This window comes from Thunnus maccoyii, chromosome 13, assembly GCF_910596095.1.
Source record: "Thunnus maccoyii chromosome 13, fThuMac1.1, whole genome shotgun sequence".
NCBI lineage: Eukaryota > Metazoa > Chordata > Actinopteri > Scombriformes > Scombridae > Thunnus > Thunnus maccoyii.
In genome coordinates this window covers 1,517,482-1,535,861 of record NC_056545.1, presented here as the reverse complement: position 1 = coordinate 1,535,861, position 18,380 = coordinate 1,517,482, and the positions used below count along the sequence as shown (strand labels likewise).

The window sequence follows — 18,380 nt, the reverse complement described above, 5'->3', positions numbered from 1 at the left end:
TGCATTTAAGGCCAGGCAAACCCTGCAGATCAGTTCCTCCCACATGGACTCAAGCACGGCCTCTAACCTGCTAACTGTCGGCACAGGGAACATGTATGTGGGTTATTTTCTTTTTTACATGTGAACTCAACAGACATTTCTGCAAAGATGATGGGTTTTTACTGTTCTAAGGGTAAAACTGTTTAATTGTGCTTTTGTGTCATAATTGCATTGAAATTTTAATGTTTTTTTTTTTGAGATCTTAAATGTGTTTTCCAGTTACTCAAATTTACTGTATAACAGGGTAAAACCCTTCAGATATATCTCATTTTCATGACGGACCGATAAATGTCTCTCTAATATGTCATATGCAACTCCATCTCAGACCAACATCACTGTTGGACTGCAGTACCGGAGACTACTGGAAATTGTGTTGTTTTCTGCTCCAATTACAGTGGCATGCTGTGTGTTTCTCTTCATTAATGGGATCATGCTTTTCACCTTGAGGAGTAAGTCTGTGTTTAGGGAGACCTCCCGTTATATTCTTCTGTATAACCTACTTTTTGCAGACACTGTGCAGATGGCACTAAGCCAGTTACTGTATCTACTGTCTGCTTGTAGAATATGGCTGACCTATCCTGTATGTGGTGTTCTCGCCATGCTCGCTGATCTCACAAATGAAGTGTCTCCTCTCACACTGGTGGTGATGTCTCTGGAGAGATATGTAGCTGTGTGCTACCCACTGAGGCACGCTACCATCATCACTATCAGAAACACAGGTGTGGCTATTGTTGTAGTTTGGGCGTTCAGTTCACTAAATGCTCTCATACAAGTTATTTTGCTGTTAGATTTTCCATTTGAAGAACTGGAGAGCCTGCAGATGAAAGACTATTGCTCTGACATAGCCATGTTTCTTGGCCCAATGTCTGATCATTATAACAAAGCCTTCACTTGTTTTCTGTTTGCATTAGCTGGTGTGACAGTAACTTGTTCCTATATTGGTGTGATGATAGCAGCCAGGTCAGCCTCCACAGACAAAGCTTTAGCCCATAAAGCTCGTAACACACTGCTGCTGCACCTGGTGCAGCTGGGCCTCAGTCTTTCCTCAACTGTACATGACCCATTGCTTATTGCCATGTCAAAATTCCTAGACAGAGTAGCAATTTCACGCATCCATAGTATTATTTATGTATGTATTATCCTTCTCCCAAGATGTCTGAGTGCTCTAATCTATGGCATCAGAGACCAGACCATCAGACCCATCCTCATTTACCATCTATGCTGTCGATTGAAACTGCCAAGGCTGGAGTCTCACCCCAGGTGACATTGAATTATTCAAGCACTTTTGCGTATTTAAAGAGATATATATTAATTTGAAAGAAATATGAATGTCTTTAATGTCTTTAAAATTTAAATACAGAATCAAATAATGTAGTATTGCAACAGTACTTTATATCCTTCCTGAATTATCTATACTCTGCACATACTGTATTTGAGTTCATTGTTTTTTAATTGTTGGCAAATGCAATATGCAGAAGTGATTTTAATATTTGTAGATATTTTAGTGTAGTCAAACACTTCACTCTACATCAACATAGTCCCAACACTGTGGCAAAAACTTAAAGTCCCCCTCCACTCAAAAATGTGTTCTTCTTATTCCCTCACTTGGATGTTTCATCTTCACTTTGAAGAATGATGTATGGTCACATTCATCTGCTGAAAGTTTCTCTGTGCTCTGAGTATAAATGAATATGATTTATTAAGGTAAAACATTAAAAGAAAGGGAAAAAAAGAAATACAATAAACAATAAAAAACACTACAGTGATAAAAAGAGGTAAAATCATGAGATAAGAAAGATAAAACAGGTAGTAAAAACAGTAAAGAGCAAATAAAAAGTTGAGTTAATTAAAAGCAAGACTATTGCGATGTTTATTTAATGATAAAAGGCTATCTTTGTAATGTTGTGGACATGACTTTTAAAATTCAATTCACAGTCAAGGATAACACCTAAGTTTTTTACTTCTGGTTTAATCTGTAGAGCCAGATTTCCAAGCCTGCTTGAAAGTTCTTCTCTCTGTGCATCTGTGCCAAATATAAGAGCTTCTGTTTTGTCTTTATTTAATTTAAATAGGTTACAACTCATCCACTGTGTAATGCTAGAGAGTAGATGTCAGTTTATATATATACTGTATATATTTACTATATCTAAAATTTTAATTATGAATTTTATGTATATATTTATATCACCTGTCTTTTGTGGTAGTTGTGTTTTTCTCATACATTCTATAGGTATTTGAGTTTTATCTTACCTTCTAACTTTGATTGTTATGCACAACAACACCAAGGTAACATCAATAAATTGACAATAAACCTGTTTCTGATTCTGATTTTAAGGACTTTCAACAAAGCATTTGCACTTTTTTGTGGAAAAACACATCAGACACAAATGATCAAAACAAATGATTTTTCTATACATTAACACACATCTGGAGGAGATCTTTGATGCTTGGCACACAGCAGCACTCAAAGATGATGAACCAGTTATTTGTCATCAGTTTCAATACTAATTTCCTTCATTAACCATTGGAAAATATTTTTTAAAGAAACATATTTTTAACATAAAAAACATATTTGCTCTACTGCTCATCAAATATTCAAAATCCCTACAATGCAAAAAACCCTGGCTCTAGAGAACAGAGGCCTTGCAAACTGAATATAAACCTCATTTACAGTGTCAGATGCAAGTATTTACATGGCTGAAGTTCTGTGTTCAATCTAATCTTTTATCCTCATCTGTTACTTCAACCTGAGAAAATTACATTCATACAATATCACAAAATGTACCAACAAACTCATGAAGGCATTTTACAAGAAACAATCCTCATTTTGTTATTTTGGAAACTTGGGGAGCATTCCTATGAAATCCCAGTATTAATATTAAATGTTTGACCCATCATTAGGCCGGTCAATATCAGACTGTGCTCTAATAAATCTACCACATCCTCTGATACAACAGATACTCAGCTGCTTATTCAGGCATGATGCTGGTAATTAAAAGATCCAATATAAGTGATGGGGGACAAAATCCACAGTCCTCGTTTTGTGCAAAAAGTTAATTAAAAGTTTATGTTAAGCTAATTCTCTATGGTCTACTGTAGGGAATGTTAAGTGTTCAATATAGTGCATTAGAATCATAACTTTGGCCAGGTATTGCAACAGGAATATATATTGTTTCTATAATTATTTATGGTCAGAACACATTTTGATTAAAAGTTTTCTGTCTTTTTTATTGTTTGCAATTTCAATGGGGACAAGGTCTATGATGATTGTTTATATATCTCAGTCTAATACCCATTTTACTGTATTTGAACATTAAGCCCATTACAATGGATTCCCAAATCCACAGCAACAACCAACAGACCCAGACTGTAACTGCCTTGACCAGCTACACGCCCAGCCAGAATATTTTCTCAAATATGTGTGATTGGACGAGAGTATTACCCATAGAGTCCAGTAGAGGGTGGAGCCTGCGTGAGATAGAACCAAAGTAACTGTTTTTGGAGCCAAAGAAGAGGAATTAAAAGTCAGCACTCAGCTTCAATCGATAATGTTAAAAACCACAAACTAAGCCACAAATCTTGGTGTAATCATGGACTCAGACCTGAATTTCAACAGCCACATTAAGACAATTACAAAGTCAGCTGAAGAATGTATCAAGGATTAAAAGACTTATGTCTCAACAGGATTTGGAAAAACTTGTCAATGAATTTATCTCCAGTAGACTTGATTAGTGTAACACCGTCTTTACATTTCTCCCTAAAAATATCGATCAGACAGCTGCAGCTGATTCAGAACGCTGCTGCTCGAGTCCTCACTAAGACCAAGACAGTGGATCATACAACTCCAGTTCTCCGATCTTTACACTGACTTCCTGTCTGTCAAAGAATTGATTTTAAAATACTGCTGTTGTTTTATAAAGCACTGAATGGTTTAGGGCCAAAATACACTTTTGGTCTGCTGTTATGTTGTGAACCATCCAGACCTCTCAGGTCATCTGGGACATCTATGATCCACATATTTGAACAAACTCCCAGAAAACTGCAGGTCTTTAATGACTGTTTTTGATTGTATTTAAGTGTCCTTATATTGTGTGTTCCTTTTGCACATTGTCTCACCTTGCCTTGTTGCTAAATAAACTTGCCTTGTCTAGTTTGGCGTTGCCAGGCTAAGAAAAAGTATACTGGTATCCTAAATAATTTCCAACAACCATAACAGCAGTTGCATTAGAAGAGAGTCGTTGTTACTTAGAGTTACAGCTTTGTATCTTGCAGTCAGGCCGGCAGGGTATGTGGACAGCAGGACAGACTCTAGAATGTACACAGTTATCTGCTGGACCAGCCACTTCAAAATAGCATATTTTTATTAGAATGCTGGACTTTTTATCAGGAGCAGACTGATTATCCACCTTAGTGTAGGTTGGACCGAGCTTCTGTACTGAATCTCCAGGCAACAGAATATACAATGACATGAACTAGAGTATTGAGTAAGAATTGTAAAGGGATTACATCATCCATCACTGTTTAACATTAGTGATCTATTTACCATACTTACATGTCATGGTATGACATGAAGTGGGTGTGAGGATTGAGATCTTAAAATGCATTTAAGGCCAGGCAAACCCTGCAGATCAGTTCCTCCCACATGGACTCAAGCACGGCCTCTAACCTGTTAACTGTCGGCACAGGGAACATGTATGTGGGTTATTTTCTTTTTTACATGTGAACTCAACAGACATTTCTGCAAAGATGATGGGTTTTTACTGTTCTAAGGGTAAAACTGTTTAATTGTGCTTTTGTGTCATAATTGCATTGAAATTTTAATGTTTTTTTTTTTGAGATCTTAAATGTGTTTTCCAGTTACTCAAATTTACTGTATAACAGGGTAAAACCCTTCAGATATATCTCATTTTCACAGGGGTCCCATAAATGTCTCTCTAATATGTCATATGCAACTCCATCTCAGACCAACCTCACTGTTGGACTGCAGTACCGGAGACTACTGGAAATTGTGTTGTCTTCTGCTCCAATTACAGTGGCATGCTGTGTGTTTCTCTTCATTAATGGGATCATGCTTTTCACCTTGAGGAGTAAGTCTGTGTTTAGGGAGACCTCCCGTTATATTCTTCTGTATAATCTACTTTTTGCAGACACTGTGCAGATGGCACTAAGCCAGTTACTGTATCTACTGTCTGCTTGTAGAATATGGCTGACCTATCCTGTATGTGGTTTTCTCACCATGCTCACTGATCTTACAAATGAAGTGTCTCCTCTCACACTGGTGGTGATGTCTCTGGAGAGATATGTAGCTGTGTGCTACCCACTGAGGCACGCTACCATCATCACCATCAGAAACACAGGTGTGGCTATTGTTGTAGTTTGGGCGTTCAGTTCACTAAATGTTCTCATACAAGTTATTTTGCTGTTAGATTTTCCATTTGAAGAACTGGAGAGCCTGCAGATGAAAGACTATTGCTCTGACATAGCCATGTTTCTTGGCCCAATGTCTGATCATTATAACAAAGCCTTCACTTGTTTTCTGTTTGTATTAGCTGGTGTGACAGTAACTTGTTCCTATATTGGTGTGGTGATAGCAGCCAGGTCAGCCTCCACAGACAAAGCTTCAGCCCATAAAGCTCGTAACACACTGCTGCTGCATCTGGTGCAGCTGGGCCTCAGTCTTTCCTCAACTGTACATGAGCCATTGATTATTGCCATGTCAAAATTCCTAGACAGATTAACACATTTGCGCATCCATAGTATTATTTATGTATGTATTATCCTTCTCCCAAGATGTCTGAGTGCTCTAATCTATGGCATCAGAGACCAGACCATCAGACCCATCCTCATTTACCATCTATGCTGTCGATTGAAACTGACAAGGCTGAGGTCTCACCCTACATGACATTGAATTATTCAAGCATTATTCTTATTTTAAGAGATATATATATATATATATTAATTTGAAAGAAATATGAATGTCTTTAATGTCTTTAAAATTTACTGTATTTGAGTTCATTGTTTTTTAATTGTTGGCAAATGCAATATGCAGAAGTGATTTTAATATTTGTAGATATTTTAGTGTAGTCAAACACTTCACTCTACATCAACATAGTCCCAACACTGTGGCAAAAACTTAAAGTCCCCCTCAACTCAAAAATGTGTTCTTCTTATTCCTTCACTTGGATGTTTCATCTTCACTTTGAAGAATGATGTATGGTCACATTCATCTGCTGAAAGTTTCTCTGTGCTCTGAGTATAAATGAATATGATTTATTAAGGTAAAATATTAAAAGAAAGGGAAAAAAAGAAATACAATAAACAATAAAAAACACTACAGTGATAAAAAGAGGTAAAATCATGAGATAAGAAAGATAAAACAGGTAGTAAAAACAGTAAAGAGCAAATAAAAAGTTGAGTTAATTAAAAGCAAGACTCTTGCGATGTTTATTTAATGATAAAAGGCTATCTTTGTAATGTTGTGGACATGACTTTTAAAATTCAATTCACAGTCAAGGATAACACCTAAGTTTTTTACTTCTGGTTTAATCTGTAGAGCCAGATTTCCAAGCCTGCTTGAAAGTTCTTCTCTCTGTGCATCTGTGCCAAATATAAGAGCTTCTGTTTTGTCTTTATTTAATTTAAGTAGGTTACAACTCATCCACTGTGTAATGCTAGAGAGTAGATGTCAGTTTATATACATACTGTATATATTTACTATATCTAAAATTTTAATTATGAATTTTATGTATATATTTATATTACCTGTCTTTTGTGGTAGTTGTGTTTTTCTCATACATTCTATAGGTATTTGAGTTTTATCTTACCTTCTAACTTTGATTGTTATGCACAACAACACCAAGGTAACATCAATAAATTGACAATAAACCTGTTTCTGATTCTGATTTTAAGGACTTTCAACAAAGCATTTGCACTTTTTTGTGGAAAAACACATCAGACACAAATGATCAAAACAAATGATTTTTCTATACATTAACACACATCTGGAGGAGATCTTTGATGCTTGGCACACAGCAGCACTCAAAGATGATGAACCAGTTATTTGTCATCAGTTTCAATACTAATTTCCTTCATTAACCATTGGAAAATATTTTTTAAAGAAACATATTTTTAACTTAAAAAAAACATATTTGCTCTACTGCTCATCAAATATTCAAAATCCCTACAATGCAAAAAACCCTTGGCTCTAGAGAACAGAGGCCTTGCAAACTGAATATAAACCTCATTTACAGTGTCAGATGCAAGTATTTACATGGCTGAAGTTTCATGTTCAATCTAATCTTTTATCCTCATCTGTGACTTCAACCTGAGATAATTACATTCATACAATATCACAAACTGTACCAACAAACTCACAAAGGCGTTTTAAAAGAAACAATCCTCATTTTGTTATTTTGGAAACTTGGGGAGCATTCCTGTGAAATCCCACTATTAATATTAAAGCTGCAAGCAGCGTTGAACGGGCCCTCATGCCTCTGCACACGTCAGGCCGCAACGCAATCGAAGGGCTTCTGTCACGGGCATGTAGATGTCTTCAAACCCGAGCTGTTTTCAGACAGTGCGAGAAGGATTTAAACATCACTTCCTTTGTCCACTATTTTACCTGCTGCTGGGGCTGCTTTGCTGAAATTTCGAAGGGGGCGCTATTCAGCCAGTCTTCATCACTGATGGAATAATGTCATGTAGACTTGTTCAGGCCGGGAGAAGTTTGGTGCAGACTGGAGCATTTACAATAAAGTTATAGCGACTTCCTCTGTCATGGCATAACATCAAATCTCAACAGTGTGAGAATTTTCTGCAGGGTAAGACGTGTCTGTCTTGCTCACACCTGTGTCATCAAAATGATGCAAGTTTTGGGCCCATTCACTTGGATTTCAATTAGTAAATTGAAAACCCCTGATGAGTTTGTGTGTAAAACAAATTAATTTCCTAATTTTCATCAAGTATAATTTTAGAAAAGTAACCTGGTCAAAGTTTGATTGAAATGTGTACTGTCAGGTGTGTAGAGACAATAAGTAACTGCAGCTGGACACAGAAAAATACTCATATATTTGAATGGAGAGTGTGAGCGAACCGCTAGGTGCTCGGGCACTAATAAAGGAAAAACTGCAGTACAGAGCTACAAATTTTAGTTTTGATGGTATTTTTCTACAGCACTTTATCACTAAACTGTCACCCTCACTCCATTTTTTCTCTTCCCCTCATAGATCATCCCCACTACTGAATTGTAAATATAAGACCTATACTTATTGTTAAATAAATGACAATAACACCAAACTTCATACAAAGTTTGTATATAATGTACTGTATGTATATAGGCCTTTCTACTGTATCCTACAAAAATGAGCTGCATTCAACTCCCACACCAGTGGCGGCTGGTGACTCAAAAAATTGGGGAGGGCAGGAGGAAAACCAACTTACCGCATCAAACTATATCATTGTCCCCCACCTGATGAAATCAGAGGGGTGGGGGGCAATTTTATATGCCAATAAAACAATTTGCTTTTAAAAACAAAAACCCCTGAGTGGTGTAAAGGCTGCTTCTTTAAAGACATTTAACATATACATATTGTTTCTAAGCAAAGAAGAGCTCATTTTAGCCATGGACTGGTTCAGATGAGTGATTTTACCAACAAAATGAAATTCAAGTTTATAGTATTGTTCTATTGTGACAACAGATTTATGTTCTCATCAAAAACAGACAAGATATCACATGATTTACACGTGTTTCCTATGTATTTTCTTAGTATACAGAAATATATAAAGTACCCCAAAGCTTATAATGTGATACAAGTTCATATCAGTGCTGAATACTAGAAAGACTGAAAACTAAAAACATTCACAGATCTAAAAGTGTAGATTCACATCAGAAAGTATTAATGCATGTATCAAATACATGACTTACACACTCTTATCTATGTGCACGACATACAAAATATAGTCCACAAAGTTGACATGTTAACACTAGGGGTGCAACGGATCACAAAACTCACAGTTCAGATCATATCATTTTTAGGATCAGCAAAAAAAGACAAATAAAACTTTGTTTTCTATTTATTCTGTAACACACTTCCAACATGAAACAGCAATGAACTTTTGCCCATGGTCTTAAATGAAAACATTCAAGACAAACAACATTTAAGATGTCCAATGTTTAAATAAACTAAAGCTCAGCTGCAGCACATCAGACAGCAGGTAAACATACCTACAGATGTCACTTCAGACCCCTTAGATGCTGTTTTGATTGTCACCTTCAAAATCCCTGTTAGTGACACACTGTCTCCCCATGACTTGTACTTACAGCAGTTTGTTTACTTTGTATTAAATGAGATGTTAAATTTTGCAATTAATGCGCAGTTCATATGCCTGCCGAACCGTGGGCGGCGATCCGTACAGATCACCTATCAACTACAATCAGTTAAACCACTAGTTAACACTTGTTATTCTAGTTACTTTAAGCTTATTACTCAATATACGGCTCAGCTTAAAAACAAACTAAAGAAACTGTCAGAAGCAAGCAGCCAGACCTCCTGCACACTCATTCACTAATCATACAACATCAACAGGTGACTGAACAATCACTCAATTAAAAACGGGATCAATTCCACATGAATGAGTGAGCCCAGACAGCTCACTGTAACTTCAACAAGCAAACTACCCACAACACCTTATATATATATATCTGCTGCATTCTGGTTAAGGAAATAAATTCACACAACAGCCACACAGAGAGACATTTAATCATCAGAGATGAAATTAGCAACCAAAGAGACAGAGAGAGAGAAACTGTATCTGACTCACGTTATTTGATGTCTTCTTCTTTCTTTCATGGAGATGAAGTATTCATGTCATAACATCCATTTGTGACTGTTGGTCGGCTTGTTTGTTAGTTAACAGAACTTTATGGCTGCTGCTTTACCAGTCTGATATCATTAGCAACAATGACAAACAAGCTAACTCTCCTGGTTGTTTCTCCAGTTGCTTCTCTCTCCAGCCGCTCCCTGGCGGTGTCCTGCTGCTGCTGTGCTGCACAGTCCAGATCAATTCTCCCATTAGTTTAACAACAGTCCTTAATAGTCCTTCCATGGATGTGTAAAGAGTCCTTCAGGCTGCTACAACAAGCCAGCTGTTGCATTGGCTAACGCGAGGAGCTATCTACTGCTGCTACTCTGCCTTACAGTGGAGAGAATGGAAGATGAATTCTGGAAACTATCATTGGACCAACTCGATGTCAATATTGCATTCTGGTTGTTGATTGGTTAGGGAGACCGTCCTCCCTTGGAGCATCATTTTACGTGTCTCCTCCAAAGAAGAGAGAAAAAATATGTACTACTGCTGCTACTAATTCCTATTCCTACTACTAATAATAATAATGATACTGAGATTCGGTAATGGTTTATTTCAACCAAATATTCTTCTTTATATCTTGATGTCCCTCTTGTTTCTCAAAAAATAGAGGAGGATCAACCTCCTTTTTTTTGTAGGAAATTTTGTTGCGAATCAATTGATACAGGTTTGAAAGTGGTCAGACTTATAGTTTAGACGTCAGAAGCATCAGTTTGACACAAAGTCCATGCCCAGAGATTGCCTCCCCATTGGTTTACATTGTAAGGTGCAATGTGGCACTGCAACTTTCAGGGCTTATGAAATCTAAACCGTTCAAGTTATTACAAAGTTTTTAACAACTTTTGTTCAGCACAGTGTCATAAATCATTTATTAAAGTTTGAAGCCGATACCATTAACGTCCTCAGAGGAGATAGAGTTTGTTCAGGGTCCAAAATTAGGGAAAAGTCGTACTTTCATGTGTGTATTGTGGACTTCCTGTTGGATTTAGGTCAGGCGTGTCAGCGTATGATTTGTAGTTCTTGATGAGACAAATAATTGAGTTTTGGTTCAATCTCTCTATGGCATTCCTACGGGCCATGGCAGCCATTTTAATTACATAGGTGGCGCTCTCAAGCACAGTTTGGCACTTTGGGGCTTAATTTTTACATTTTATCAAACATTTCACTAGACCTGATGTGCATGCCAAATTTGGTGAGTTTTTGAGCATGTTTAGGAGGTCAATTTTAGGGTTTAAGTGGCATAATAAAAAGAAAGAAAGAAAGAAAAAAAGAAAGAAAGAAAGAAAGAAAGAAAGAAAGAAAAAGAACAGATACAAGAGGGTCTTCGCCCCTTTGGGTCTCAGGCCCTAATTAAGTGTTTGACCCATCATTAGGCCGGTTGGTATCAGGCTGTGCTCTAATAAATCTACCAAGCCCTCTGATACAACAGATACTCAGCTGCTTATTCAGGCATTATACTGGTGATTAAAAGATCCAATATAAGTGATGGGGGACAAAATCCACAGTCCTTTTTTTGTGCGAAAAGTTAATCAAAAGTTTATCTTCAGCTTATTCTCTATGGTCTACTGTAGGGAATATTAAGTGTTCAATACAGTGCATTAGAATTATAACTTTGGCTAAGTATTACAACGAGAATATACATTTTTTCCATAGTTATTCATGGTCAGAACACATTACATTTTGATTTTCACTAACAAAGACCATGCCAACAAAGATATGAGTTTGAAATGACTGTAGGATGAGGGATGCAGGGTAAGGGATGAAGGGATGAAAGGATAAGGGATGAGGGGATGAGGGATGAAGGGATGAGGGTGTAGGTAAGGGGATGCATGTGGGCATTTCTGATATCGTTTGTGTCATGGTGGTTATAGGTAAGGTATGCAGGGGAGGACCAGCAGCCGAGGATTTTAATGCTGCGGTTGGGGATTCCTTGCCTTGAAGCTGTGGATGCAGCTCCAATACGGAATGAATTTCCAGAGTATAGTTTGGGTGGTATTCTTGATCTGGTTAGTACTTGGAGCATGTGGTGGTGGAACCAGAAGCATGTGGCCAAATTGCTCGTCTCTGTGATGAACAGAGAATCACCAGTAGGAACATGGATTCCAGTTTTATCAATGTGAGGGGATAGATAACCTGTACAGAGAGTTCTGATGCAGCGGGCAAGGAGGTTTGAAGTGTGGGGCGAACATTTTGGCAAGAGATGTGGTTCAGCCTTACAGAGACCTTTGATCAACATGCTGATATATGAGTGGGACAAGGCTGAACACGATGCTCCTAAGGACAGTCTTATGAAGAAGTTGATTCCGCTGATGTAGACCTGTATAGTGGAAGACTTAATCTTGAGGATAAAATGGGCAAATGTGATAAACCTGGAGAGGGTCACGACGTCAAGTGAGGTGAATGGAAGGCCACGGGAGGCATGGAAACCTTTGAAGCAGTTCCATCCGGTCAAATATGATGAGAATGTTCAGGTAGCAAGGCTGTTGAGGATCGCATCTCGTGAGCCGATAACTTAATGTTTATATTCAATGTCAACTGAAGATGGTGGCTGAAAACGGTGGGACTAGGGTCAGAAGAGGGTCAGCGTCTGGTGCCAATTGTTTTAATTTCTGAAATGAGAAATGAGACAGAGAGAGAGAGAGAGAGAGAGAGTCTGTCACAGGTCATGTGAAAACTGAGACAAAGGGGAAAGAAACTTTTAAGACTGTATTCAGACCAACTCAGTGCGGCGAAAATGCCTGTCCTCCCATTCATTTGAATGAGAGTAGTGTGTTTCAGCTGCAGGTGTTTTGGCTGCTGCCTTGTTAATGAAATGTTCTATGTAAATAAACTTGCCTGTCAGGGTATGTGGACAGCAGGACAGACTCTGGAATGTACACAGTTATCTGCTGGACCAGCCACTTCAAAATAGCCTATTTTTATTAGAATCCCAGACTTTTTGTCAGGAGCAGACTGATTATCCACCTTAGTGTGGGCTGGACCGAGCTTCTGTACTGAATCTCCAGGCAACAGAATATACAATGACATGAACTAGAGTACTGAGTAAGAATTGTAAAGGGATTACATCATCTATCACTGTTTAACATTACTGATCTCATGATATCACATGAAGTGGGTGTGAGGATTGAGATCTTAAAATGCATTTAAGGTCAGGCAAACCCTGCAGATCAGATCCTCCCACATGGACTCAAGCACGGCCTCTAACCTGCTAACTGTCGGCACAGGGAACATGTATGTGGGTTATTTTCTTTTTTACATGTGAACTCAACAGACATTTCTGCAAAGATGATGGGTTTTTACTGTTCTAAGGGTAAAACTGTTTAATTGTGCTTTTGTGTCATAATTGCATTGAAATTTTTATGTTTTTTTTTTTTTGAGATCTTAAATGTGTTTTCCAGTTAGTCAAATTTACTGTATAACAGGGTAAAACCCTTCAGATATATCTCATTTTCACAGGGGTCCCATAAATGCCTCTCTAATATGTCAAATGCAACTCCATCTCAGACCAACATCACTGTTGGACTGCAGTACCGGAGACTACTGGAAATTGTGTTGTTTTCTGCTCCAATTACAGTGGCATGCTGTGTGTTTCTCTTCATTAATGGGATCATGCTTTTCACCTTGAGGAGTAAGTCTGTGTTTAGGGAGACCTCCCGTTATATTCTTCTGTATAATCTACTTTTTGCAGACACTGTGCAGATGGCACTAAGCCAGTTACTGTATCTACTGTCTGCTTGTAGAATATGGCTGACCTATCCTGTATGTGGTTTTCTCGCCATGCTCGCTGATCTCACAAATGAAGTGTCTCCTCTCACGCTGATGGTGATGTCTCTGGAGAGATATGTAGCTGTGTGCTACCCACTGAGGCACGCTACCATCATCACCATCAGAAACACAGGTGTGGCTATTGTTGTAGTTTGGGCGTTCAGTTCACTAAATGTTCTCATACAAGTTATTTTGCTGTTAGATTTTCCATTTGAAGAACTGGAGAGCCTGCAGATGAAAGACTATTGCTCTGACGTAGCCATGTTTCTTGGCCCAATGTCTGATCATTATAACAAAGCCTTCACTTGTTTTCTGTTTGTATCAGCTGGTGTGACAGTAACTTGTTCCTATATTGGTGTGATGATAGCAGCCAGGTCAGCCTCCACAGACAAAGCTTCAGCCCATAAAGCTCGTAAAACACTGCTGCTGCACCTGGTTCAGCTGGGCCTCAGTCTTTCCTCTACTGTACATGACCCATTGGTTATTGCCATGTCAAAATTCCTAGACAGAGTAGCAATTTCACGCATCCAGAGTATTCTTTATGTATGTATTATCCTTCTCCCAAGATGTCTGAGTGCTCTAATCTATGGCATCAGAGACCAGACCATCAGACCCATCCTCATTTACCATCTATGCTGTCGATTGAAACTGCCAAGGCTGGGGTCTCAACCTACATGACATTGAATTATTCAAGCATTATTCTTATTTTAATATATATATATATATATATATATATATATATATATATATTAATTATAAAGAAATATAAATGTCTTTAATGTCTTTAAAATTTAAATACAGAATAAAATAATGTAATATTGCAACAGTACTTTATATCCTTCCTGAATTATCTATACTCTGCACATACTGTATTTGAGTTCATTGTTTTTTAATTGTTGGCAAATGCAATATGCAGAAGTGATTTTAATATTTGTAGATATTTTAGTGTAGTCAAACACTTCACTCTACATCAACATAGTCCCAACACTGTGGCAAAAACTTAAAGTCCCCCTCCACTCAAAAATGTGTTCTTCTTATTCCCTCACTTGGATGTTTCATCTTCACTTTGAAGAATGATGTATGGTCACATTCATCTGCTGAAAGTTTCTCTGTGCTCTGAGTATAAATGAATATGATTTATTAAGGTAAAATATTAAAAGAAAGGGAAAAAAAAGAAATACAATAAACAATAAAAAACACTACAGTGATAAAAAGAGGTAATAAGATAAAAAGAGGTAAAATCATGAGATAAGAAAGATACAACAGGTAGTAAAAACAGTAAAGAGCAAATAAAAAGTTGAGTTAATTAAAAGCAAGACCATAAAAGTAAGTTTTGAGCTGCTTCTTGAAAATATCAAGGATGCTTGTCTTATATGTGGTGGGAGTTTGTTCCAGATCTTTGGTGTATAGCTGCAAAAAGCTGCCTCACCTTACATTTTGCATTTTATTTGTGGCACATTTAACAAGCCAGTGTTAAGTGACCTAAGCGAACGGTTTGGAACATATTGGGCTTTAAAAACAAGTAAAAGAATTTTTTAAAATCTTTCCTCAATGTTACAGGTAGCCAGTGCAATGACACTAATACTGGTTTAATATGTTCCCTTTTCCTAGTGTTGGTTAAAATTCTTGCTGCTGACTTTTGAACGAGTTGCAGCCGATCAATGGTTTTATTTAGTAAACCAGTATAAAGTGTATTACAATAATCTAAGCGTGAACAAACAAAGGCAATAGTGAGTTCCTTGGCATCCTCCAAAGTAAGGTAGGGTCTGACTCTTGCGATGTTTGTTTAATGATAAAAGGCTATCTTTGTAATGTTGTGGACATGACTTTTAAAATTCAATTCACAGTCAAGGGTAACACCTAAGTTTTTTACTTCTGGTTTAATCTGTAGAGCCAGATTTCCAAGCCTGCTTGAAAGTTCTTCTCTCTGTGCATCTGTGCCAAATATAAGAGCTTCTGTTTTGTCTTTATTTAATTTAAATAGGTTACAACTCATCCACTGTGTAATGCTAGAGAGTATATGTCAGTTTATATATATACTGTATATATAAACAGTATATATATTTATATTTACTATATCTAAAATTTTAATTATGAATTTTATGTATATATTTATATTACCTGTCTTTTGTGGTAGTTGTGTTTTTCTCATACATTGTATAGGTACTTGAGTTTTGTCTTACCTTCTAACTTTGATTGTTATGCACAACAACACCAAGGTAACATCAATAAATTGACAATAAACCTGTTTCTGATTCTTTTTTGTGGAAAAACACATCAGAGACAAATGATCAAAAAAAAAAAGATTTTTCTATACATTAACACCAGTGGCAGAGGACAGGAGGAAAACCAACATGGAATCTTACAACAAACCGTGTCAAACTATATCAGAAGAGCTCATTTTAGCCATGGACTGGTTCAAATGTGTCATTTTACCAACAAAGTGAAATTCAAATTCATAGTACTGTTCTATTGTGACAACAAATTTATGTTCTCATCAAAAACAAACAACATATGACATGATTTACACATGTTTCCTATGTATTTTCTTAGTATACAGAAATATATAAAGGAGCACAAAGCTTATAATGTGATACAGGTTCTGATCAGTGCTGAATACTAGAAAGATTGAACACTAAAAACATTCACAGATCTAAAAGTGTAGGTTCACATCAGAAAGTATTAATGCATGTATTAAATACATGACTTACACACTCTCATCTATATGTACGATATACAAAATATAGTCTACAAAGCTGACATATTAACACTAGGGATGTTAACATGAACACAAAACTCAAGATTCAGATCGTATCACGGATTTGAGTCACGGATCAGATCATTATTAGGATCAGTGAAAAAAAGTTGGAGACAAATAAAACTTTGTTTTCCATTTATTCTATAACACACTTACAGCCAGAAACAGCAATGAACTTTTGCCCATGGTCTTAAATGAAAACAACATTTAAGATGTCCAATGTTTAAATAAAATAAAATAAAACATATAAAATATTGAATGCTCAGTTATTGCAGTATGAGGCCTGAAACCTTATTCTTTTAAACAGTGAATGAAACAGCCTCTGTCCACATCATCAAAACTTGATGATAACAAACGTTCACCGCTAATGTCAGTTAGCAGCTAGATGCTAATTAGCTGCTCAGCTGCAGCACATTAAACAGCAGGTAAACAACTCAAATGTCACTTCGGACCCCTTAGATGCTGGTTTGATCGTTACCCTTCAAAATCCCTGTTAGTGACACACTGTCTGCCCATGACTTGTACTTACAGCAGTTTGTTTACTTTGTATTAAATGAGATGTTAAATTTTGCAATTAATCCCCAGTTCATATGCCTGCCGAACCGTGGGGGGTGATCCGTACGGATCAGGGATCAACTACAATCAGTTAAACCACTAGTTAACACTTGTTATTCTAGTTACTTTAAGCGTATTACTCAATATACAGCTCAGCTTAAAAACAAACTAAAGAAACTGTCAGAAGCAAGCAGCCAGACCTCCTGCACACTCATTCACTAATCATATAACATCAACAGGTGACTGAACAATCATTCAATTAAAAATGGGATCAATTCCACATGAATGAGTGAGTTCAGACAGCTCACTGTAACTTCAACAAGCAAACTACCCACAACACCTTATATATATATATCTGCTGCATTCTGGTTAAGGAAATAAATTCACACAACAGCCACACAGAGAGATATTTAACCATCAGAGATGAAATTAGCAACCAAAGAGACAGAGAGAGAGAAGCTGTATCTGACTCATGTTATCTGATGTCTTCTTCTTTCTTTCATGGAGATGAAGTATTCATGTCATAACATCCATTTGTGGCTGTTGGTCATCTTGTTTGTTAGTTAACAGAACTTTGTGGCTGCTGCTTTACCAGTCTGATATCATCAGCAACAATGACAAACAAGCTAACTCTCCTGGTTGTTTCTCCGGTTGCTTCTCTCTCCAGCCGCTCCCTGGCGGTGTCCTGCTGCTGCTGCGCTGCCCAGTCCAGATCATTTCTCCCATTAGCTTAACAACAGTTCTTCCATGGATGTATAGAGTCCTTCAGGCTGCTACAACAAGCCAGCTGTTGCATTGGCTAACGCAAGGAGCTATCTACTGCTGCTACTCTGCCTTACAGTGGAGAGAATGGAAGCTGAATTCTGGAAACTATCATTGGACCAACTCGATGTCAATATTGCATTCTGGTTGTTGATTGGTTAGAGAGGACAGCCTCCCTTGGAACATCATTTATGTGTCATGGACAATCACAGATTAGCATGAAAAAAAAATGAAATACATTAAGTCCAATGTAAGAGATCCAGCCCTGCGGAGATCAGCAGGCACCCGTCCTCCTCTGTCCCCCACTCCACCTCCACCAATTGCACCCCCCCCTCCCCACCACTTCACACACTGCTCTTTCTCCTCCCGCCCTGCAGGTGTCGTTGTTGAAGCATTTTAAACAGAATTTCAGTAATGGATTTTTTCCAAAGAAGAGAGAAAAATGCTTTATAAATACTGAGATTTGGTAATGGTTTTATTTCAACCAAATATTCTTTTTTATATTTTTATCTCCTTTTTGCCTCTCAAAAAATAGAGGACGATCAACCTCCTCTGCCTCTATGGACCAGCCTCCACTGATTAACACACATCTGGAGGAGATCTTTTATGCTTGGTACACAGCAGAACTCAAAGATGA

The 18,380-nt window shown here is 37.4% G+C and overlaps 3 protein-coding genes across 3 annotated transcripts; all 3 read left to right on the top strand.

Moving 5' to 3' along the window:
* Positions 1-340: 340 nt before the first annotated feature.
* LOC121910453 (odorant receptor 131-2-like) lies at positions 341-1,303 on the top strand. The gene has a single exon (XM_042431683.1). It carries the CDS (start codon positions 341-343, stop codon positions 1,301-1,303), a length of 963 nt encoding a protein of 320 aa, XP_042287617.1.
* Positions 1,304-4,978: 3,675 nt separating this feature from the next.
* On the top strand, positions 4,979-5,941 carry LOC121910452 (odorant receptor 131-2-like). Its single transcript, XM_042431682.1, has one exon. It carries the CDS (start codon positions 4,979-4,981, stop codon positions 5,939-5,941), a length of 963 nt encoding a protein of 320 aa, XP_042287616.1.
* A 7,442-nt stretch (positions 5,942-13,383) lies between these two features.
* Positions 13,384-14,346, top strand: LOC121910451 (odorant receptor 131-2-like). Its single transcript, XM_042431680.1, has one exon. The coding sequence runs from the start codon at positions 13,384-13,386 to the stop codon at positions 14,344-14,346; it is 963 nt and encodes a 320-aa protein (XP_042287614.1).
* Positions 14,347-18,380: the final 4,034 nt, after the last annotated feature.